Here is a 26328-nt window from a genome sequence, read left to right on the forward strand (position 1 = left end):
GAATAGTTCTTGAATATAATAATATGCAAAGTCCCCAACCCGCATTTGGCTAGCTTGGTGGACTCAAGGCCTAACTAATTCCGGGAAAAGACCAACCATAGGACATTAATGAGTTAAAAATACTATTTATATAAATCGTATAAACAAATTTTGTCCTTATACATCTATCTATAGATTCTATAGCATATCCCATTCTCAAGAGATTCGCAGAAAGCCGTGTAGTAGATTCGGTTCGTTGCACTGACTGCTCACTCAGTAATCCGATACGTTACATGTAGCACCCATTAAGCATTGTCAACAATCACTCGGCTACGACCTTGGTGTACGAAGATAGGTTTCTCTAGAAATAATAGCAGTTGCTTAGTAACCAACACTATTCTATGCCTTACTGAGAAGAATAGAATAATTATAGTGATCGGAAACTTTTTCAGCTTAAAATATGAGATAGATAAATCAACTTGGATAACCTACTAATATTTTAAATGCGATAAACCAATTTAGACATTTTACTAATATAATCATTGCGAAAGTTTGTTAAGATGGCTTTATAAGTTTGTACGTTAGTAACTCTTTCACGAAAAAACTATTGAACGGATTTCAATAACATTTAAAACGTAGAGTGGGTCATTATAAAAAAAAAGAAATTGCTAAACGCATCTCAAACTCGATAAGAATTTTATTTTAATTTTACGGATAACTTCATTGTAATAATTACAAAATATAAAATAGTGAAGTAAATAGAGAGTAGGCGTAGGAACTCGCACCACAAGAAGACGACGCTTACCAGCTACATATTTAGTAAGCCAGTGACCATGATAGGTGTTACTCGATCAAACGTCTTGCAACAGACAAGGTATCGTAACTTTAAAATTGTAATTTCGTTAAGACTTATTTAGTATTTTAGTTTTATGTGTTTAGACCACGACAGTTAAAGAATTTCAACTAAGACATTGTTAAAACGACATAAGGAGACGAAAAATAGCAGTCAGATAACTATATATTAAGGATTTTACATTCCTTAGATGCAGTTCATAGGTAGTTTATTGCAAACCATCCAGTTATTGATATCAAACACAGTCATACAAATCTCAAAAACCAGCAGTAGGCCAAAGAAATCTAAACTACAAATGCATTAGATAAATTGATAACATCTTAAAGAACAAGATAAGATAACTTAACAATACCTTTACTCGTAGATCAAATATATAGTGAATCTTAGTATTCGATTGGCAATCAAGATATTAATATCATTGCTAAATGTTTATGTGAAATAAAGTAAATAGAGTATGCTCCCGCAGTTTTATGGATGATACGTTTTAGTTCCGACTGTGGCGAATATTTTTGGATGCCGTTAATATTTGGTTCTTTGTTATACAGTGATATAGGCTTGGTGAATTGAATCGTCTTGTTTATTGTTTTTTGTTATAAAGTAACTACGAAGTGATTTGAACTTAATTAGGTATTGGTGAAATGAACTGTCTTGATTGTGATTTTTTTATAAAATTAGAAGGTGTCGCGTTAAGGGTTGAGGCCGATTTTTCTGTAAAAATTTTTTTTTAAAAGGTTTTTTGTGATAAATTAGCAAGTAGAAGAGTTTTGTGTAGTATATTATGTGTTAAATAAAGTGCACTGATGGTTTTACTGAAGGTTTCAAAACTGAAACTAAGAACACAGTGAATATGAATAGAGAACAGGTTTGTATCATTTAATATAAGGTTTATTTCTTAACGTGCGCCGATACTAATGACTCATATTTCAAAATATTTAATAGCATTTGTGGTGCATAGCCCAAATGATAAAGGAGATCATCCACGCTCCATACATTTTTGGGCCTTTTTTCAAAGTGCCGGCCAACAAAAAAAAGTGGCATGTATCGATAGAGCTAGCCATTTGAAGCAATAGTTAGTATGGCACGAAACCGGTAGGATCGCTTTGAACCGAGTTATACAGGTTTGAAGATTCATAATATTCAAACATTAATTCATTTCTGAAAGTGCTGTGAAACATAAAATAATGATTGATTTTGCTAGAATTAACTATCTAAAGCAAACGACCACTCTGAAGTTGATTTAAGGTCGTAAGCACACGTATCAACTCGGAAACGGGTCGTCACCGTATCAACTCGAGCTCATCAGTATTATTTGTATGTAATTCCCTACTGTAACACACTTATCGGAATCGTTATGTGATCGCCCCGGCTTACGATCATAGGAGTGGTTCGTATGCGCATTACGCATACACCAGCACCCAGGGTGGAGTGCAGGACTATGTGCAAATTCCGATAGAAGGGCGGGCATACCTTTTAAGCCGCAACATGTGTCCTCATAACAAGGGCCCTCATCACAAATGGTGCCCGAAGCACAAAATATTGTTCCACATGCCGATGAGTCGAACATAACAACCCAACGGCAACACTTTAGGTGACCTCTTACCTAGACGATGGTTTATTAGTTGCACAGAATCGAGGGTGCGACCCCTTGGGTTCGCTAAGGGAGGATGCGCTGACCTTGCGCTAGTCGCCAGTGACCAGTCCAGTTGCGACGCATTGAGGCGCCGGGGGAATCAAACTCGCACCTAAGGGGCCGCACCCTTGGTTGTGTGCAACTAACAAACCATCGTCTAGGTAAGAGGTCATCTAGAGCGTTGCCGTTGGGTTGTTATGTCCGACTCATTGGCATGTGGAACAATATTTTGTGCTTCGGGCACGATTTGTGATGAGGGCCCTTGTTATAGGGAACCATGTTGCGGTTTAGAAGGTATGCCCACAAATCTATCGGAATTTGCACATAGCCCCGCACTCCACCGTGGATGCTGGTGTATGCATAATGCGCATACGAACCACTCCTATGGTCGTGAGCCGGGGCGATCACATAACGATTCCGATAAGTGTGTTACAGTAGGGAATTACATACAAATAATACTGATGAGCTCGAGTTGATACGGTGACGACCCGTTTCCGAGTTGATACGTGTGCTTACGACCTTAAATCAACTTCAGAGTGGTCGTTTGCTTTAGATAGTTAATTCTAGCAAAATCAATCATTATTTTATGTTTCACAGCACTTTCAGAAATGAATTAATGTTTGAATATTATGAATCTTCAAACCTGTATAACTCGGTTCAAAGCGATCCTACCGGTTTCGTGCCATACTAACTATTGCTTCAAATGGCTAGCTCTATCGATACATGCCACTTTTTTTTGTTGGCCGGCACTTTGAAAAAAGGCCCAAAATGGATGATCTCCTTTATAGTGCTTCACTACTGCAATCCTTGAGATGTATGCCTAATAATAATATACTAAGGAAACTGACGCGAGCACCGGACATGGATTTTTAATTGTATTGCTTGACGTTTCGGCGCAGGTTACATTGGCCGTGGTCGCAAATCAAGATTTCTAGTAGTGTTCCTCTTTCAGCACTCACAGTTTCCAAACAACAAAGAATAGTTTAGACGCAGAATGAAGAATACTCCGTTTTTTCCCTGTCTTTAAAATTACTGCTTAGAAAAATTTTTTAATAAAATTCCGTTTTGCTCTAAAGCTCTGACCTTTTCTAAGGATAATCTACTGATAGTGTAAATTGATAATTTGGGATAATAGGATATTACCATATTATAATGAGAGCCCCGTGTTGATACGATTCAGCGTTTTGATGCGTTATGGGTTTGAGAAAAGGTTGACCATTTAGCTGACCCCGCCTATTTTGGAATATAAAGACTTTTAGGTGGTCAGTAAATAATGAGTTTATGATTATTCGAGTGTTAGATGTAGAAATATGAGTTTTATAGTATCCTGTTGTTTTATGCTTTGCCAACTTACTAGCATGTGATCACCCTGTGTAATCAAAAGTATGTATCGTCCCCGTAGAACGAAAAGTCATTAAGTAACAAAATGTTCAAAATCGACTTATAAATACCAATAAAATCAGTAATTTTTTCTCCATATTTCTGTCTTACTCTCGTATTCATAACGTAATTATTTAGAAAAATGTAAATCGCGAGACTTAATTAAGTACATTATTTGATTTGTGACAGTTGAGTTACAAGTAACTAAGTCACCTGATTACTTTTTCTCTTCTTTGTTGAAAAAGATACTTACGCATTAAAGTTCCTTATCTACTTTTTCCGCATTACTCCCTATAGGCATGTCTTAAAAAATAGTAATGCGAAAACTCATCAAAGTGACTTAGTAATTTTATTGTATGTGATATTTTGTGCGAAAAGTAACTAACTACCATTAATTATTTTTCGAGCTATATTATTTAAGACCAGACGTATAAAAGAAAAAACGACAACTAACTATAGTGTTCTGGTTAATATTTTCCCTGACTGTAGATGACATAACACATTAGAGTATTATAATTAAAATGTTTTGGCTACTTTTCACTCAGCAAAAACACTACTAGATGAAAGGTTGGTAACTATGTCCCGTGATACGATGCTACTTAGTGAGATTACGCCCTTTGACCTTAGGACCCTCGCCGCGCCCGCGCATTATTGCAGTCATTCGCAGAGGCGTATTTTAAGATGGCGCGCCCTGGGCTCCGCTAGCTTTCCGCCCCATCAAGGAATGAAAAAACTAAACTTTATTTTCATTTTTAACAAATTAGTTTTTTACATTGTCCTGATCAATTTTATTTATTAAATCGGCTTTAATCGACCTTCACCTCCTCTGGGCAGGCTGAGCCGTCCAGATCTGTAATGCTCAGTTCCGCGGTCTTTGTGGGCCTGGACACTCGGAAGGTGTCCTCCCCGATAACTTTCCTCAATTTAGAGGCCAGGGCATCCGCTTTTCCGGTCCCTGACCCCTGGGAGCTCTACATTCGAGTTCCCGTAGTCGCAACCCCGAAGCGGACTATTTCATTGTCGGCTTGGTTTATTTTGTCCTTTTCCAATTGTATAAACTCAGTAGCAGTAGGTCTAAATATTGTAAAATATGGGCACTTAATGATGCAAATAGGTGATGTTACATACAATTTGATGTTAATCATAAAACTGTCACTTTTTTTCTTTTATATTGTTCACAACCAATGTGCTCACTTGTTGCCCATATTCTTATTATCACATGCTAGTAGGTGCTCCCAACATACGGTATGATCAGAGACTAATAAATAACCTAACTATATTCATTTTCCTTAATTGACGTTTAGTCTATATCGCTGATTGTTGGCAGCTCCTCGCATGATCAATTATTGTATCAACCACATTGTAAAACTTTTGGCGATTGAAAAGAGTGGCCGTGAGTTTCTTGCTAGCTCTTCTCATAAGGCTCCACCCCCTTTCCGAGCTAGTGGTAGATTCAGTAATTGTAACGACTATCATAAGTGTCAATATTTGACCTAAATGAATAAATGATTTGATTTTGATTTTCTTGCCCTTTTTGTCGGCTTCCGTAGCCTTGGGCGCCTTGCTATTTTTCCCGACGAACTGCTACTCTTTGGCAGCCGTCGGTTTAGTGAACGGCGGTTTGGAAGCCACTGCACTGTAAGACGCGGCTGTTTACCCTGCTTCTCCTTGGTCCGGAGACCTGTGAGCTGCGGTGCGGTGGCGGTGGCGTGGCGAATGCGTTAGCAGGTACAGCTGAGGACGCTGCCCCTGGTTTTTCTGGCGCGGGGGTTGATGCCGTTGCCTGTGACATGTGATCGACCTCCTCTTGCAAGCGATAATTCTGGGCCTGACGCGCCAAATTCTCCTTCGTGGCATACTGCCTGCTTGACTCCGACACTGCCAGTTTGACGTTCCTGGCAGCGTCTTTAAGGGACTTTATAAAGGCCACCTCCACCACTGCCTAGTGGTGAGTGAGGATGGTGTCCGCCAGCTGGATGGTGAATTTGTCCTTAGGGTCATTGTCTGACACTTGCTAAAACTGGGCGTGCTCCGACCCTCCGCAACTATGCTATGCAGTCAATACGGCTGGGCTTCTTGCCCCCGATCTCCTCGGGTTTGAGCTTCTCGCCTCTCCCACTTACATCATTTGGGTTCGTTTTCAAATTTATATTATCCAAACAGTTCCCGCGAGTGTGGTGGCAAGTATCGTTCCACCGAGGTAGAGGCCCCATAATCCGGTGACCCTTATACTACTGGAGGGCGGGAGGTGCCCCAGTGGCCGCTTGCGTCTGGTTTTTCTGGCGCGGGGGTCCCCGCAAAGCGAATGAACTCTGACCACGCAAGGCCCCTAAAGGGGGCGCCACTGCTGGAGTTACTCGGGATTTTCACAGAGGTGGTCTCCTCGCGACCCAGCCGGTTAAGGCAAGGCCCTCGGTCAAGGATGGACGGATTTACGATAACCGACGGTTGACGAGGGCGGCAGCGGCCTGGCTCTTCGTCAGCTCGGGGCAGTGTCGTGACGTGTGACGGCTCACCTGTCCCGCACCTGTGTCCTCTGCAAACAGAGGGACACGCGCAGTATTTTTTTGTTACTCGCGATCACTGTTTCCCCAACCTTTCAATTCTACTAAGCCCCCTCACCCCGACAAGATGCAGACCCAAGAGAGGAAACCGGCCCGGGCTATAGCCCTTCTAGCCCTAGGGTAAATACACCCCTGCAAGGAAAGATTTGTTAAATCTTTGTGTCAAAGGTGTCATACTAAGCGAACTTTATCCTTGGTATGAATCTTTACCTGTTAGTAACGATGTGTTGGATAGGCTATGTGAGCCTGACGTCACTTAGCTCGAGGAAGAAGAGGAAAATGATGTGGCTACATCATTAATGCTGTTCTATTGATGATTTTGTAACGTGTTCTTGTTCATTATGTTTTAATTAGGTTTTGTATACTTAAAGACAGTTTTTTTTTCAATAAATGTTGCCTATGAATGTTGTTTTACTTTTATACTTTTCAACTGATAGGACACTAGTTTTAAATTAGGCAATAAATTAATAAATAAGCAAAGTCTATTTAGTTGGGTATTTTATTTAGACATAGTTATGTAAAATATGTTTTACTCCTAAAATAACTAACTGATTTTAGTTACTAGTATAATATTTAAATGCTGATGCGAAAACTAACTAACTTCATGTGAAAAGTAACTAAGTGACAGATAAATAGGAAAACCTTGGGGTAAAACAAATTATCCTTTACAGTTAATAATTTATATACTATTTTCGTGGTTTAATACATATAACATATACTTAATTAATATATCTTCAAAACAAAACCTTTCATGCATCGATAACTAATCTCCGAAAAAAGTTATATTTTTTTTTGTCATTTAAGACATAAAACACCTCGTATCTCAAAATCACTTAAGTGTTAGTTAGTGATTTTTCGCTCTACGGGGACGGTATGAGGTTTAAATACCGATCGGGTAAAGTCTTTTTTCACGAATGATTCCTAAAATTTCTTATATGCAACGTTGATTTTAGTATTTTTTGTAAAATGTAATATTTTGTATCTAAAGATATCAAAAGGAAAAACTAGACTTATCACTGGGTAGTGGGTACCTACACGGATTCTCATTTCTTATGGATTTTCAACTATCGACTACGGATAATTTAATCAAAACCACGCAGAAATTTTCCCTTACGAGAGAATAAAACCTTTTAAACATCATACACGTGCTCCACTGCAGTCTCTATAAAAAATATCAAAGAAAGTAATATTACAGCAAAAAGCAGAAAAAATATCCATTCATATCAAACGGCCACGACATTCCAATAAAATGGTTCTACTTACCGTTGCAATTTCAACTCTATTTGCATGCCATTAGCATAGAGATTGGAGTGCCTGCAGTCTGAAAGGGAATGTTGAGTATTTCCACGGTATGCTTCGCTCGCATCAATCAAATTAATATAGATGTGAATTATTGCTACGTAATAACACGTAATATTAATAATTTTCTGTGAAAATTTACGCTCTGATTTGATTAAATGCAATTATTCATATTATAGTAATTTATGCGTTATTACTTGCGGAATTTTCGATATGATTGTCGTATTGGTTTTATTGACCACGTGTGTCTGCCCACGATTTTGTCCGTGTAGAATAAATGCTTTAGAAAAAAATGGATTACATGTGTTCATTTGGGTTATAAATATCCGTATGCCTACCGAAATCCATTCAGTAGATTTTGCGTGAAAGACAGACTACTTACAGACTTTTGCATTTATGATATTAGTCGGATTTATCGCACAACCATTGTCTTACGAATTAATATTGTGTTAATAAAAACTAGTTGTAAAGTGTTTTGTTTTTTGCTCCTATATACAGTCTCAAAATTGTTTGAAAGTGACAAAACATGGTATAACTAATAAGAGCTTACACGAAGTCCATAATTTTTACGATTGCTATTCACGAAACAAAACTTAATCTTTCCTTAAATAAGTGTAATATTTTTTTGGTCCTCAAATCTTTTAAGAAATTCTAATCAGAACAAAGTTTTCAGTTCGTCTTTATAGCCATTGAAAAGATAAAGGAACTCTTTTTTATCGTTCGTAAAATCACTGTTTCTCAAACTTCGGCGCGTTGTTTGAAAGTTGATATTAATTCAAGTACGCCCCCAGGTGCTATCAATTGATATAAGTTTAGATATTCACACGCAATTTACCGTCTAAGCACTTTTTCAAAGTTCTTCAATCATAGTAAAAAAGATATGGCAGACGCTCTACGTTTAAAGTGAGATAGTCTATTTTTTGTCTCTTTTTTGTTCTATAAATATAGTAGAAAGTCGTGAATGTAATACTGGCCTGTAATTGTTGATTAGTATTTTAATTGAATTTTTTTGTAGGTTCCGCCAGCGACTTCCTCGCTTTCCCGTGGCAAAGAGTATTCAATGTGTTTATCTAAATTATAAACAATCGGGTAGTTTTTTTTACAAACATACATACTTATACTTGTATTTACCAAGTTTTGGAAATATGATAATATGATTGTAACTCTCTCAAACCAAAAATTATTAAAATAATTTTGATAAAATTACATACAAACTGAATTGGCGTACAAAATATATATCTTTTTAGCCCAAACTTCCAACGCGGACAATATTGCAAGCTTAAGACTGCAACTTTTCCCAAACAGATCACCTAAAGAAACAGTCTTTAAAATCTCATATTTGTTTCATATTTCAATCTAGATCACGACAACATCGTCCCATATCATTCGGTCCGAAGTTCATAGGATAATAGTAGACTAGAATATGTATATTAATACAAGCCGTCATATCTATAATTTTGCTTCCATCTGTCATATACCTAGTTAGTTAATAGTTTTTAAATGAACCCAAAAAACCCTCTTTAACCCCAGGATTTTATACGCGGGCAAGATTGCGGGCAGAAACGGTTATCTATTCATATATATGATAATCTCCAATTAAGGCGAGATAGTCCTCAAAAACTGATATTTATTTTATACTAGCTGACCTGCGCAACTTCGCTTGCGTCACCTAAGAGAATGGGTCAAAATTTTCCCCGTTTTTGTAACATTTTTCGTTGCTACTCCGCTCCTAATGACCGTAGCTGATGATGATGATGTTATATAGCCTATAGCCTTCCTCGTTAAATGGGCTATCTAACACTGAAATAATTTTTCAAATCGGACCAGTAGTTCCTGAGATTAGCGCGTTCAAACAAACAAACAAACAAACTCTTCAGCTTTATTATATTAGTATATTAGTATAGATAATCTCCAATTAAGGCGAGATAGTCCTCAAAAACTGATATTTATTTTATATTTTAATCTAGATCACTACAAAACATAGTACAACATCGTCCCACGTCATTCGGTCCGAAGTTCGTACGACATAGTCTGTAGGTATATGTTGTAGGCTTATTTCACGAGAGAGCAACGACCGGCCCGGAGTAACGTATAAGTGTGAAGTTAGGGCTGATACATTGTCGTGCATTGTTATGTTTTATTTAAAACGTGGACTTTTATTGCGATGTAAATTTTGTGTGTTGCTGTAGTGTTTTGTCTGTGTTATTGCCCGTTGGGGTGTATGGAATGAAAAATGCATCGACTAGACCTTAATTTTTATTTTTCTTATACTATTTTAAGTAGTCAAGAAGACGTTTGAGATGATTATTTAAGAAAAAAATAAAATTGTTATTAATCATTCATTTTTTTGGAAATAATAAAGGGAATCAAGTGGATTGACCTAGTTCCTACGCAATATTAAGATACAAGTTTTTCTAAATAATTATGCATAATCCATATTTTTGGGACTTCTTCCATACTTTTACTTATCGTATCACAAATCACACATCATGAGACATTAGCACCATAAAACTATTCTTAAATAATATTATTATTATTCTTCTCATTTCAGCACACATATATCTATCTCTTTCTTCCCAAATTACACATTCGCCAGCCCTAACGAGCCCATGTTTATTCTCTGGCACTCAGCCAAGTGATACGAAGAAATTCAGTGACATTAATTGATTTACACCATCTTCAAACAACGTTTTTATATCGAACTAACATTTACACGCGACTTCTGTTCTAAATAAACACATTCGGTAGGTAATCTTCCGAAACTTTTCAAAAAGGTAAATCGGTGCAGACCGCATCATTCGCTTCTAACCCCCGGTTTCTGTGGTGCATTTAGCGGCAGTTTATCTATTCAATAGCGTTAAAACTCATACAAAAAAACGCTACTGAATAGATAAACTGCTAAGAAAAATGCATTACGTCGATCTGTGTGGAGATGTCTTCATTCCATGCTGTGAATCCATACCTTGAATTCCAATTCCTCGATGCGCGCCTATTCAAAAATTTATGCGGAGATTTAAGTTCGTATTCACATTTTTTTGCCTTATGCAACGATAATGTCGCTTTATGTACATTTTATCTATACTAATATTATAAAGCTGAAGAGTTTGTTTGTTTGTTTGAACGCGCTAATCTCTGGAACAACTGATTCGATTTGAAAAAATATTTTTGTGTTGAATAGACCATTTATCGAGGAAGGCTTTAGGCTATATAACATCACGCTACGGCAATTGGGAGCGGAGTAGCAACGAGAAATGTTACAAAAACGCGGAAAATTATGGCCCATTCTCTCTTATGTGACGCAAGTGAAGTTGCGCGGGTCAGCTAGTTTTATTATACGTCTGTTCATATGTGCGGAAAATGTAGCATGCCCAGTGACATAAGATTACGACGGATGCGTGTGCGCTCAGAAATATGTATATAGATTGCTGTCAGTTATTGTCTGTTACGTCTCTCTACATTACAATAAGACTTATAACAAACTAGCTGACCCGCGCAACTTCGCTTGCGTCATTTAAGATAATCATAATTTTTCCCGTTTTTGTAACATTTTTCACTGTTACTCTGCTCCTATTGGTCGTAGCGTGATGATATATACCCTATAGCCTTCCTCAATAAATGGGCTATCTAACACTGAAAGAATTTTTCAAATCGGAAGAGTAGTTCCCGAGATTAGCGCGTTCAAACAAACAAACAAACAAACAAACAAACAAACAAACAAACAAACAAACTCTTCAGCTTTATAATATTAGTATAGATAAATCAGTCCGCTAGTTTCATAGATAAAGGGTCCAATAGAAAACAAACGTACAGTTCGTGTAATACTATCAGTAAAGAATCTATACTAATATTATAAAGTTGAAGAGTTTGTTTGTTTGTTTGTTTGTTTGAACGCGCTAATCTCAGGAACTACTGGTCCGATATGAAAAATTCTTTCAGTGTTGGATAGCCCATTTATCGAGGAAGGTTATAGGCTATATATCATCACGCTACGATCAATAGGAGCAGAGTACCAGTAAAAAATTGTTACAAAAACGGGGAAAAATTTGACCCATTCTCTCTTACTCGTATGTGACGCAAGCGAAGTTGCGCGGGTCAGCTAGTTCAGTATAAATGACGATGACGTCGGCTAGTTGTCTCTCGTGACGATGTATCTGTGAATAGAACGTCATGTGAAGGGTCAAGCTTGTTGAAGCGTGTCGTTGATACATATTCTGTTTTTGTTCTAATGTCTTGTTGAGAATAGAATGAGTTAGTTGTAGTAGATCAGGAATGTTCCTAGTTCTACTTGTTTACTCTTTTGTGGTATAAAATGAGGATAATTTTGCATGGATATTTTCTTGAAATACTCTTGAGTGTCAAAACGACATGATTTTGAAGTGTCTTTACGTTTTTGCGATTTTATGATCAAATTATATAGATTTTATTTTCTATAATTATCTATAAAGGCGCTAACTAAAATATTTTTTTTTACAATTTGACATATGTATGCTCAGTTGTAAACGTAAGTTAAATAAATATTGGTACCCCTAAAATATCCGACTTAGGTAGCCAAGACATTGTATGCATAACTGTTGTCATAAGGAGGAAAAATATTTAGTAGAAATAAATATAGAAACCTATTTGAAATATACAAAGCGTGTCACGTGGGCCCCTGTCTTTCAAGCTATATTTTCTTAAGCTGTTAGCTTTTAAATCCTAAATTACAATTTTGAATTTAATTTCGTGTAGGTTTTGTCTTCGTATCCTTCCATTCTCACTAATATTAGACAACAAACATTTCAATGGTGGTTTCAGTAGTATCCGCGATTAGATTATAGTTATATGTATATTTGAGTAGGTATTAGGTATGCATGTATGGAAACTGACCTTACCTACAAACTGGTTTTAACCACAAGATTGTGGTTACATTGTATCTATCTATATTATTATATTAAATACATCAAGGTATTACAAACCAAATGGATAATGACATCTTAGTCCATTGAAATGTTACATGAGATTTACATTTCTTAGAGGACGCAATTTTATTTTTGGAACATGTAGGGGGGGTCTATAAAAGCTTAACTTGAAGTTTGTGGGGTTGCCACCCTTGTCCCCCGGCCGCCATCTTGGAAAAGGGGGTGGAAACACTTTTTTCGCTATATCTCGGAAACTATGCGTCTTACAATAAAATTGAAAACGCATAATTTGTAGCAAATTGCTTTGCCTACAAATATGTCGAATAATTTTTTGCCCTAAATTAACAATTAAAGAAGTTATAAGCAAAAAAGTGCAATTTTTTTTATGAAACATTTCTTTGTTGCTATACAACTTTTTTTAGCAACAGCCGCGCAGATGGCTCTCTGAGGTTAAGCCACGCTTGCCGAGGTTGTTTGGTGGATGGGTGACCATCTTACACATATCCAGTTCCTCCGTGTTTCGGAAGGCACGTTAAATTGTGGGTCCCGGCTGTCATTTTCGAAGATCTTTGACAGTCGTTAACAGTAGACAGAAGCTTGAAAGTCTGACAACCAGTCTTAATGAAGGGTATCGTTTTATAGCCCAGGTAACTTGGGTTGTGGAGGTCAGATAGGCAGTCGCTCTATGTAAAACACTGGTATTCAGCTGCATCTGGTGAGACTGGAAGCCGACTCCAACATGGTTTGGAAAAAAGGCTAAGCTGATAGGTTTATATACAAAAAAAAATGCTCAGACCAATCTTGTAGAGTATTTTTGGAGTTATTTTTTCCAAATATTTTTTTTAATTTCATCAATTAGAAACTGAGTAACAGCGCTCCGAATTAGACCGGATTCGGAAAGAAATTTTTTGTAAAAAAAAAATCACTTTTTTGTTTATAACTTCTTTAATTGTTAATTTAGGGCAAAAAGTTATTCAACATATTTGTAGGCAAAACAATTTGCTACAAATTATGCGTTGTCAATTTTATTGTAAGACGCATAGTTTCCGAGATATAGCGAAAAAGCGTTTCCACCCCCTTTTCCAAGATGGCGGCCGGGGGACAAAAGTGGCGACCCCACAAACTTCAAGTTAAGCTTCTATTGACCACCCCTACATGTTCCAAAAATAAAATTGCGTCCTCTAAGAAATGCAATATTCGGCCCTCAAATTGTAACATTTCAATGGACTATCTGGTGATCATGCGATGAAATGTGTTTAAGGTAGTATTAATATTTTAGTTTAACTTTCAAAAGATAGGGTTTATCTCAGAGTTATCGAACCTTTTTTATGTTGAAATTAAAGGTTATAGAAGTTCTTTCATCGTTTTTTTACTTTCTTTTACTAACCTGACCGGATAGGTTTGAAGTTCCGACCGTATTCAGAATCTTCATCGTCTTCTTCTATTTATTTATCTTCAAAATACAAGCAAAACCGCATACCAAACTACGTAGTAACATTAAAAAATTATAAAAATACTCATAGAAATAATAAATTAAAACATATTTCTCACAAAGGCCAGTTTAATCGCTCGGGCGGGCTGCGTGTAATTAAAATTTTTCGCCCGAAGCGTCGTATAGCAATGTAATACAGTGTTTTTGCTCTAGTTACTGCTCGCGACGGTTTGTAGTGCAATTTAGGACATATTATTATTCTTTTCTTTTACTATTCTATTTCTTTGAATTTTCATTGAATATTGTATACAGAGCGCTATATTATTTAGTTATTGTGTGGCGAAATTTATTGTAGATTGGTAATAATGGACGATACCCTTTTTTTCTAAAAACTGGTGAATCCGCAATATTACTTGTAAGATTATTTAGGATTGCCCAAAATGTCTTAGTATTTCTACAGCTCTTTTAGATTGCCAGGCTATTAGTTGATTGGTAATTGAAAACAAGCTTGCAAAATAGATAACTAAATAATCATAAGTTAAATATTTTCGCATTTTTACTATTTTATAGTATACAGGAATTAACGCAAACAAGCATTTTACTCGTATCTTAGATTGTTTGAAGTTTCCACGTAAGTAACACAGGCCATGTTTGCACGCTGACTAAAATAAGTCCTGAAAATCTATAGCTACATCAAAATTTCGGTCAGAATGTCCAAAACAATCAGATTGAAAACTGCTTTAACAATTAATTCACATTCAAAGTAAACCTAAGGGTAAAAGCAAAACATTTCTTACAATATCTCATTCTTACAACTAAGTAGTTATTTAATACCTCTCTCAAAAGTAGGTTGCAATGTCAAAGGAAATGCAGAACAATACATTTAATGAACAAAATGCAAACAAAACGCGCCTGAGTGCTACTGGAATTTAATTATAAATGCAATTACACCTTTCTTTCTTTGTCTCGCTTTATACTGTTCATTGAAAACAAACTGAAGTGTATTTATTACAAATAGTTCTGCATTTTACGTAATTAGATGGAGATTTAATTAATCTGCGATGATTAGCTGTTTGTAATATCCTAGGCGATCTTTCTTTATATATTTAATAGGTAATGCTATAATATATTTATTTAGCGTTTCTATAAAATTGGAGGAAGTTAACTAACGTTTTTAAGGATAGTTGATTTTTTAAATGAAAACTGATGACTAAAATGATTGTAACTTTTCGCTGACTTACGGTTTATAATTCGATGCTAGGATACTCAATTTGTCTTTAAAATATTTGATAGTATAATATTTTTTTTACCTATATTCGTGTGACTTACACTAAAATCTAAGTTGCTATACAAATAAAATCACAACAATGAAATATTCAACTCATATAGTTACTATTCAAAATATAAAATAATAACTTAATAATGAATCTGATCTTTTCTATAATTAAAATATCATGTAAATCCCACTTCTGACTATCAGATAGTTAATTTTGATATCAAGGAAAGGCCTATTTATCGTGAAAACTTTTCTTTTATTATAAAATTCTCAGTTTACATCGCAGAACTCGTCAAAAGCAATTTGTGATTGGAGTTGCTATGGCTTTGAGGTTTTCAGGATTTGACTTACCGTTTTAAAATAAAATGTTTATACTCAAAAATGTTAAAAGGCCTATTAAAAATTATGATTACTAAGCGGCGCTGTTTTTTCGTAGCTGTTAACGAAATTCGCGTTAAACTATAATATTATTAGAATTGTTTTTTACTTATTATAACCAGAAATATAAGTGCTGGTTTAAGTACAGATTGGAAAAAAGCTTCAGGCAAATAGCAGCTTTACAATATTATGCGCATTACTTCGTCGTTAGCCTTTTTTGTCTTGCACTAATAATAACTTTAACACATTTTTTTTGTACTAGCTCAACTCTTGTAAATGTGATATAAATTAAAAAAAAAATCCCAGTCATCGTATATTTTCAATCGCTAATATCTAAAATTGTAACAGACAGACAGATATAGGTATCATATAGTATTAATAAAGATCTTTGTCTTTTTGATTTTTTATCCATGTTTTCGACTAAAAATGGTATTTCTACTCGGGACAAGTCTTTGTTTAGCTAATTACGTATTCGTGCCGTTTGTAGTGAGATTAAAAACGTGATCAACAGACCGACTGCCATCTCGTGAAGCGGGACTTTTGTTTGAGTGATATTTATATTTGTCTTTTAATCATGCAGACAATTCATTTACTTTAACTAGTGCATCGTACATTTACTATTAGCGAGGTACATTTTCATTTGAGTTTCCATAGGTATTTGTGTTTCTTAACCAAATTAAAATTCGGATTAATATGGTTACTGATAAATGTTAATTGGATTTTTTTTAAGAAGGAGAGTTTTTCGGGAGAAGATAAGTTTATACATCTGAAGCTTAAGATTACTTACTAACCCTAACTCGTCTTTTGTCCCCAACTCAAATTCAATATAAAATATGTATTCGATATAAAATAATATTATTGACAATAAAAATGTTCAATATAAAAATTGTGGGCTGAAAAAATATTGCTAAAAAACGATCATGGACGACTAGGGGCAGTTCACATTACTTTGATCGTGGGAATCGAAATAACAATATGTTCTTCTATACTAGCCTTATTTGTCCTTCACAGCAGAGTACAATAAATAGTAAACCTACAATAGATAGTTGTGTAACGAGTGCACGATTGAAGCCGTGTCGCTTCGAGCACGTGAACGTAACCGGCCGGATAATTGTCCGGACGTGCGCGTAAAACGAACGACGGGGGAAGCTTTTTATCCGGATAATATGATGAGTCTGTCTACGGGAAATAGAATGTTTCGTTTTATGATTTGAAGAGTTTTTGCGTTGTGAATTATTATTAGTTATAGGTTTAAGATGTATGAGGTTAGAATATATTGGTTTAAGAAGAGATTTCTCTTAGAAATTTTACATTTTGTAAACTGATTATTCGTTTGTTGTATTTATAATTGTAGTTTTCAATACATTGTTTCATTGTCTGATAAAGAATTTAATGTTTTTCCTAGACTCTTTAATAATTATCTATTGTATAAGTTCTTAATGAAACCTCTTCGATGAGTCGTTGAAAAATATGTATGTATTGGATCAGAAGCGATTTCTGATGATGCCTTGGGCACGATGCCAGCCAGATAAAATGCTTAAAAAAATAAGAGTTATTAAGATACAGCACAAAACTTATTAAAAACCTGTAGCATTTCTACTTAACCCATTAAAAATATCGAGACATTATGCAGAATAAAATTTAAGTTAAGCCTTCCTCTACTTGCCGTTTCTCATCCAAAGTGACACTAAAACTTTGGAACTAATATCAAAATGTTCTGTCTCAAGAAATATGTCCGCCATGAGAGACGTAGCAGAATTTAATTTAATTTCTACAGCCTTTTAAAATAATGAAAACAGTGGAGCGAGTTGGAGAGAGCGAAAATTTTTAATGGATGCATGGCTTATTTATAATACTGTTTCAAGTTCTTTGTTTAATGATATTCTATTATTAAATAGTGCATAATAATATCACAGTGGGAAGGTCGTTTCATTGGAAGTACGTACGTAAGTCTTATGTACGATTCAAACAATTTTTTTTTTGTCTGATTGTACCTACGTATGAAAGTAGTGAAAGTTAATATTGTATACCGTCTAAAATGGATTGAAAGACGCAGAAGATACTGAGAGGAGAGCGCTCAATAAACTTTTCGTTGGTAAAGATGAGTTTTGATTAAATAAAGAGTTTCATGAAGAGATTTTACATGAAATCAGAAGTTAAAATATATTTTTCATTACCTTTAGACTTGGAAGTGTCGCTTTTGAGTATATTACTAATGTATTTGGTCCATTTAGCTGAAAGGTACTTAAAAACATCTTCACGTTTAATTAGTTAAATTAAATATATTTTTTGTTTGTCAACAGCCCGTGGTCAAGGAAGGTTACCTGATGAAGCAGACGCGCAGCTTCCAGCGATGGCAGCGGCGCTACTTCAGACTGCGCGGGCGCACGCTCTACTACGCCAAGGAGAAAGACGTGAGTACATTGTAATACACTGCACTTTATACTCTGATTCACTACAAACAGGGATTGTTGTGCACTGATTCGCGTTTGTAAATTACTTGCATGTCATCTTGTCTTCAATTTTCCGGTCTTTCTGAAGCGAGATTAAAGAGAGTATTTGCATCGACATACAAACTTTGCTTGTACCCGCCCTTCTTTGCAAGACTACTTTTATAAGAGTGTGGGTTACAAAATTCTTACAATATTAGCTAAGCTGTTGGTAGTCTATTTGGTGGTATTATAACTGACAACACACGACCTTTTTATAGCAAGACACACGCGTGAAAAGATTTATATTTATTGATATCACCATTTTTGTGTTAACTGGGAAGAATGCTTGCCGTACAAATACATACATACATAAAATCAAGCTGTTTATACCCGAAGGTGTATCAAATACACCCACGTTTCACCATTTACAATGACTGTCCTATGTAATAATGCTTGTCATATTCTATACAAACAATATTTTTGTGACAAATGTTCGATTCTAATTATGAGAATAGACCATTTGATTCAAAAATTCCGAAAATTTCACAATTTAACCAACTAAATTCGCCACTTCTCAATATTGAAATAACATTCAACAGTAATACGGAACGTATGTGTCAGTATGATATGCAAACCTATATCATGGCGGACAGGATAATTTCTAAGATTGACGTAAATAGGCCGAGTCGTACCGCTTGTCTTGTGCGTTGTAACGTTTGAGAAACGTATGCGTGGATATGAGTAACAATATGTGTTATTTGTAGGTATAGAGAGAAAGGAACTTTTGTCTAACTGTGTGTTATGATTTTAGGGTTAAACCGTCGAATGATTTTAAAGGAAATGTATGGTGTGTGATAGATTATGCTATGAGAAATGGCTAAGGTAACGTGCTCGATTGAGCTCTTGGAAGAAATTGGAATTACGAACTACCAGATAGAAATAAATATCATTGGGAAAACTCACACACGGTCATTAGATTCCAAACTAAACAGAGCTTATGCTATGAGAACTAAATAACTGATAAACTTACTTATGTACTTCTAAATCGAACATATATTTGTCCCGGATGGGATTCGAACTCACTTCGCGCGGTGCTACCGTAATTGCGGCGAGGCACTTCAACCACTGCACCATACGTGCAGTTAAAATAAACGAGATTCCATGAAAATCAAAGGTTGTATCAATAAACTAGCGAATTTAATAAAATAGCAATTCCAGTTAGAACGTTAAATAAATGTATTCATAACTATCAGAAATATTATACAGTCCCAATTGCAAGAACTTCTGGTAACGCGGAGACGACTGTTCAGAACGCTGATAAATTGAGCCTTATACTCTTGTTCATTCGCTCACAATCACTGATTTATGCGCAATAATATATTGACGAATATAGATTCAACAGTTACCTAACTAACCAAGGCTCTCAAAAGATGAAATTAAATAAAAACTCTTTATTGTACTTAAAATCAAATAAAACAAAATAAAATAAAACTAAAATAAAAGTACAACTGGCGGCCTTATCAGTGGTAATCTCTTCCAGGCACCCATTGGATGGAGACTGAAGAGATATTAATGAAATTAAATGAAGAAGGGCAGTGCATATAAGTGTAGAAATATATATTCTTCAAACATAAATCTCATAAAATATAATATAAAAAACACCTTTTAGAAATGTATAAAATATTTTATGTTGCAATACAGAAAAATATCAAGATATCATTCTCTCAAGGACATTCTACACTTTATGCACTCAGAGTGCAGGAGGTAATCTCTGATCCCAGCTTAGCAGCCGCGTTGAAAAGTCTCCGTGATCTTATATTCAATCTGCAAAGTGAAGAAGGCGAGTAATCTTTTGTACGAGATAATATCTGCCTTCTAGCTTACAAAAGACTTGTGAGTTTTTTATATAGAGTTAGAAAAGTTGCAGCGAATTTATACATACATAAAATCACGCTTGTTATACCCCCGTAGGCAGAGGTGTATAAAATACATGCGCGTTTCGCCATTAACAGTTCGTCTTATGTAATTGGAGGCCTATAGCTATATACCGAGTACATTATTATACCTCTGACTACTATTAAGAGAAAAGTAATATAAATTAGATGAAAACTAACGGTACTTTGCTCGACCTGGGAATCGAAATCCGGGGCCTTATGGTCGGTGAATTTATTTTAAAATATGCGTAGTATTTTTGGTCTTATACAATTCAAGGGTAAACGTTTCATTAACATGGCTAATAGCAACATTTTACAGCAGCCTCATCCTAATCAATTAATTAATTCCAAAATACGAGAGAAAATCTTTTGATGCATAATGTCCTAACCGTTGATGACAACTGCTATATTACCTATTGTCTCACGTGAGTGATGCGTTACATCAAAATGTAGACAACCGTGACCGGATCGCGTTTAGTTGCTGACAGCTATATGTATAAGAGATGTCGTCACGTTTGCAGCTAGTTTGCATTAAATAGCATGATTGTGTTCGCGAACGTGCGAGTTACGGGCATTAAGTCAGTGTTATCAACGTTTAAAAGTCATTCCCAAATATATGCCGCATCTACAAAATTCTCATAGTCCAGTAGAACCGCTAAACCGACACGACAAGTGAGCGGTCAGGCGCAGAACCAACCTTCGTGCACCGGAGAGCACGTGACTCCGAGGCTAGGAGATCTACGACCTCAAATTCCGGGCATTCTCTAATTTCTTAACAGTAAAATTTAAGAAAGACTTTGACCTGACCCGTGTTTCAAACCCGAGACTTCTGCTACTAAATGCGCCACAGAGGCAGTCAATGCATAATTTAGATAGAACCTAACCTTACCCAACTATAAAGAGAAAACCTCAAAGTTGGCAACACTGCACAAATGCAACCAAATCTGACAGGACCACCCCATTTCACACAAACATTGATTCAGTACAAAACTTTCCAACACCATACTGCAATGAGACTTTTTTACCCCTGCACCATAACGTGAACTCAGTTCCAAGTTTCCACGTGTTTGCCTTCCACTCGGCTGGTCTAAGCGTCTCCAGGCACGTGTAGCGCTCGACAGACCAGAACTAAGCCGCTCCCTTCCATCAACTGACAGGAAACAGCTGTGACAATGTATAATAGAATACGGGAATTAACGCGAACACGCATTTTACCTTAAAATGCCTAACGTTTCGGCGCAGGTTGCACTCGCCGTGGTCCCAGGCAGACTGGAGCAGCGATGACAGGACTTCGTGTATATGAGGCGGACGAATGTCCATCCACCCTCATATTTTGATTTTTCCAACCGCCAACACACACTACACTAACCGTGTCCCTATTCTGTGAGCTAACCGATTGCGAAACATAGCGAGGTTTTGTAACAGTAATCACTGGATTCCACGTCGCGGATAATTTGAACGTTAGGCATTTTAAGGTAAAATGCGTGTTCGCGTTAATTCCCGTATTCTATTATACATTAAACATGCAACGCGAGAGTTTAAAAGTTATGAGCTGTGACAATGTCTAGCACTAGAAAAATAAACTTTTTCTTTAAGATTATAGAGGCTATTTTTGCATGTGTGATCGGCTTTAGTATTGTTCTGTTTTTTTTTCAAGTAGAAACTTTTTAATAGATTTATTGCGATATTTTTAAATATAGATTACTTATAAACTGAAGAGTTACCCTTGACTTTTTTAATGTAAGATAAGTAACGCACTCCAACCGAATTTCAGAAATGTAACAGCTCTTTACCCAGCTCAGAACTTTTGACCTCCGACCGATTCGGAGACGTTCTACAGTTGTGTATAACACTGCTTTGGCCAAAGAGATGATCATTTTAATTCTTGGCCTGACTTCGTCCGGGTACAATTTTATCCCGCTGATTCCATTCACAAGGGGATGTGACATCGATACCCTACGAGCCTTGATCCGACAGTAAAAACATGTTAAAAAAATACTCCTCAATTTAGTTTAGTTGTTCCAAAGTTATGACGTACATACATTTCGTTGATTTTTTTTTTCTGTAGAATTAATATTAGAAACTGGAATATTAAGATTTTTATTTACCACACTTATTCATATAATAATGTATGTGAACAGTGGTATTATTCGTGTGTTGTAAGCGGCACGATCAATCTTAATAGTAACAGTACAGTGATGGATCTGTCCGTAACTCGATTAATTCCAAACTTTTGGCTTCTATGTTGTACAGTACTTATAGTTCTTATGAAGCGTGTTAGGTTTTTGGGTTTAATTAGATTTTTATCATTTATGTGTAATTATTACATAGGATCGCTCTTGTCTATGACTTTGTCCGCGTGGACTATAGTTAAATCAATTATTACACGCATAGTTCCCGTGTGATTATCGGGATAAAAACTATCTTCATACGAACTGGTTCAGTGGTTTAGATAAGAAAGAAGGTCAGAAACTCACGAATCTAGAGCCTAGAATACAATAAAACGTTAACTTGGACATATTTAGCCGCATGAACAATATTTGCCAACCATAGATTTCGTCATGAGTAGTCGCAATGCAATGACTGTTGGTTATACTAAACAAAAATATCACTCTTGCATTAAAATTATGAGGGTAATAGACATTTACACATATATTATAGACAATAATTTCGTATCAAAAATGTACTAAATACTTAACAAGTTACTATACATTACTTGCATATATATTCGTAGCATCGAACAACCGAACACCGTAAAACAATCTTCGTGCTACGATGAAACCGTAGCATCAGCTAGCTTTACAAGCTCATCAAAGTTCTCTAGATAATATAACAAGATATGAATACTATCAAACAATATGAAACTTAATTTTACCGTACTGACCTACATTCTAAGTAAAGCAAACTTGGTGCTGCGTAGCTCTACGACTTGCTACGGCGTAGCGCTCTACGCTGCAGGCATTGAGTTTCGTAGCAGATATTATTTCAACTTAAACATTGCTTTGTCTTGCAATTTTAAATTTGTTCTCTGTATTTTTATATTTTCTATTTAATTTAGCATTTATATGTCGAAAATATGTGGAAATATGACGGTCTGTTTTATCAACTTAGAGGAAAAAGAGACACAAATAATTACAATAATGGATAATAATGATTAATCTAGCTGACGTAGCTTCGATCATTAAGTTTCTTTGGTTTATCAATTTTTGTTTGTTTTTTTTTCTCCTTAAGAACTTTTCCTGTTACCTGTATTAAAGTAAATTTTACAAAAATATTAAGTCGAATTGCTTGAGTCATTCTTGAGTTTTGCACTAAGCAACACATTTGGCGACTTAGTTTTATTTAAAAGATTAACAATCAATACATCTTCATTATCTGTCGGTTGCTAAGTGTACATACATTGTATACCGTGTACATTGTATATTTGTATACTAATATACATATACATTGTATAATTATACAATGATTAGATTAATTACTAATTGTATGTATTGACATATCGTGCGAATAGATTACGCCTCTTGAACTCTTGATTGTTGATAGCAATTTGTGATTTACGAAACTTTGTATTAGAGTTGAGAATTTGGGATAATATAATATATACTTAAATAGTCGTTTATAAGTTTTTGAGCGATGTGTAAACAATTTCTTTTTTTGTTTAAATGGTTGCAATTATGAAAAAAAAACTTGCAATCCTTACTTTTAAACTTTCGCGTTCCATGTTGATTATGTACTCAAACACAATAATTTACATGAACACGCATTTTATCTGTAAATGCAATATCTATCGTTTAGGTGCAAGTTTCGGTGCAAACTGTGCCAAATTCTAAGGCAATATGAGTGTTCGCGTTTATTCCCGTGTTCTAATACTTTTTTACTTTATAAATAACTTGCAATTTGAATGAGTAGCCGGGAGTTTCACATAGTTCTTCTTATTGCTTCTACATATCTTATTGGCGGCAAATGCACTCGCTTGTAAAATTGACAATCATAAGCGTTAGTGTTGACCTACATTCAAATAAAAAATCGGATAAGCACAATTAGATTTATTTGCGTTAAGTTCTATAAAGGTTTAAAAAAGGTTTCGACACATGTTTCATCTGCTTAAACGAAACGTATATTGCAAATTGGTCATTATTCTACGGGGCAGTTGCCTACAATTGACAATATTTAAAATAATGCCAATTGGGTTGTATGCATTGAATTACTAATCATGATTACAGTATGAGCAGTACAAAGTTTGTGCATTAAATGATTAGTCCTAGATAAAATAACTCGGTGAATCAGATCAGAACGAATGTCGAAACATTGTGCAATACAATAAACGTAAGTAATGACGATTCACACAATAAAACGAGTGATTAAACATCTAAATTTGTATATTCACTATTTGATCTACACAGCTGGCTTTGAGCTCTGCGCTGTAGTGTATATGACTCTCTTCAGGTTCGATTTCTGTATTGGTTAAAGCTATTGCTAAGCTATTGATATTTTAAAATGACTTTGGAATATCTATGAAGAATAATCTCAATAGTAGTCCGGATTTTGGTAACGTGCCCGGTATATGGCAGTAGGTTTGTAGGCCCGATTACATGACACTAACATTGTAGTGGCTGTATTTCATACAACCTCTTTAACATGCGATTTTAACAAGCGTGAATTAAGAAGTGATATTATCTGTGAATGTGTATAAATACCAAATGCCTCTGTCTACACCTTCGGGAATAACAGGCTTAATGTTATGTATGTATGTTGATGTAACTATTCAAAACTTTAGCACTTTGTTCAACGCACGAAACTTTATACAAGTGGTGTTAACGACTTGCCGTGGAACAGCGATAAGCAACAATCGCTTTTGTACGGCAACACATTTTATATTACACGAACTTTTCATGCCGTTGATGATGATAGCCGGTTGCAGTTACCGGTCGGTAAACTATCCCTGAGATAAGCGACCTCATAACCAGTGGTTGGGGATTTGAAGTTTTGGCTAAGCTTCTTGAATATCGTAAAGACAAATTTCGGTTTAGTGGCAGAATTCTACTCAATCTGAGCCTGTCTGTGTTTTATAGAAAGAGATCTAGATCTGCTTTCCGCTGCTTTCTTTTTTTGAAAACAGTAATGTCAATATTTCATGCGAAAGTTCGTAAGCTATTTAGGCTGGAACAATGACATTACGCCAAACCACGCCCAATTTTTATGACGCCACTAAAAGGACTCCTTCCATATATGTTTTAGAAGACATTAACCTTAAAAGCACGAACAATGTAAAAAGTGTAACTTTACAAAATGTTATAAAAACTTGAAATTACTTACTAACTTCCATACATAACATCTCACTTAAATCAACGCAAAGCACGCCTATAATCGTTCAAAGCACTTGAATAAGTTATGTTGTTGACCCTACGCCTAAATAATGCCCTTTCTGTGTATTTAAATACAGTACAGACTTAAATATTTAAGCGCCAGGCCGAACGTAGCTGGGCGGGCACGAAAGCCTTTGTTTTACTAGATACGCTAGCGTACTACGACGACACCTATTGTAGCTATCTCTTTTACGCATTGTCAAAGTTGGGGGTGAAAACAGTGCGTACGAGTGAGATAGTAGTATGGTGTCATCGCGATTTACATTGGCTCATCCACGCTTGTGTATGTCAGTGGCGTGCACCTGATCGCCGGAGACCGCTCGGCGCCGAGCCATCGTCAGTCGCGCTTCAGGCGCTGCGACTAACAGACGTCTCTTCTGTGTCGGTCGCAACGCCGCTCCTCGCGATAACAAAACCAAAAAATCATTAATGAAAACCTTTCTAAAACTTTCTATTTCGCAATAAATTATGCCTTAAAAGTATATCTACGTGTTGTCTTTACCTTTTTTCGAGATTCTAGTGTTGTGTGTATGTGTTTTTCGTTTGTAAATTTGACCTGGTTTATATTTTGATAACTCTTGCACAATTTTTGCTGAGCTGACTGTTTTAATGTAAGTACAATTAGATGTGTTAAATGATGATTTAATTGAGTATTTGGCTTTGTACTTTGAGAGATTTAATTCAGGTTTTACGCGAATTTGCCGCGCGAAGCGTAGGCCTTTAAAGTTTGGTTCAACGACACAAATGCACGATTTATGTATTTACAGTTACAGATTCTAATGAGTCATGATTTTATTTCAATCTTAAAAAAAATAGACAGCTTCGTTGCTCGTTCGCTTGTCGTAAGCTGTTTATTTTCTACAATTCTTATAAAAAAATATTTTATTCCCACCATTGGACAAAACTT

General features: G+C 35.7%; 2 protein-coding genes across 4 annotated transcripts in view; one reads left to right on the forward strand and one right to left on the reverse strand.

Annotated features, from left to right (window-relative positions):
- The window catches only part of LOC142979204 (tubulin beta-4B chain-like), a 66705-nt gene that overhangs the window by 4126 nt on the left and 36251 nt on the right, over window positions 1-26328 (reverse strand). The window lies entirely within an intron of this gene.
- Window positions 1-26328, forward strand: part of LOC142979188 (diacylglycerol kinase eta) — a 181020-nt gene that overhangs the window by 2043 nt on the left and 152649 nt on the right. For 2 of the 3 annotated variants that reach the window (XM_076123986.1, XM_076123993.1), the window contains exon 2: window positions 17993-18103. In XM_076123986.1, the coding sequence (XP_075980101.1) occupies window positions 17993-18103 (111 nt within the window). Of the gene's footprint in view, window positions 1-17992; window positions 18104-25802; window positions 26033-26328 lie in introns of those variants that run through there. The other variant, XM_076124002.1, reaches the window with a different exon arrangement.

Source organism: Anticarsia gemmatalis, chromosome 2 (assembly GCF_050436995.1).
Source record: "Anticarsia gemmatalis isolate Benzon Research Colony breed Stoneville strain chromosome 2, ilAntGemm2 primary, whole genome shotgun sequence".
Classification (NCBI taxonomy): domain Eukaryota; kingdom Metazoa; phylum Arthropoda; class Insecta; order Lepidoptera; family Erebidae; genus Anticarsia; species Anticarsia gemmatalis.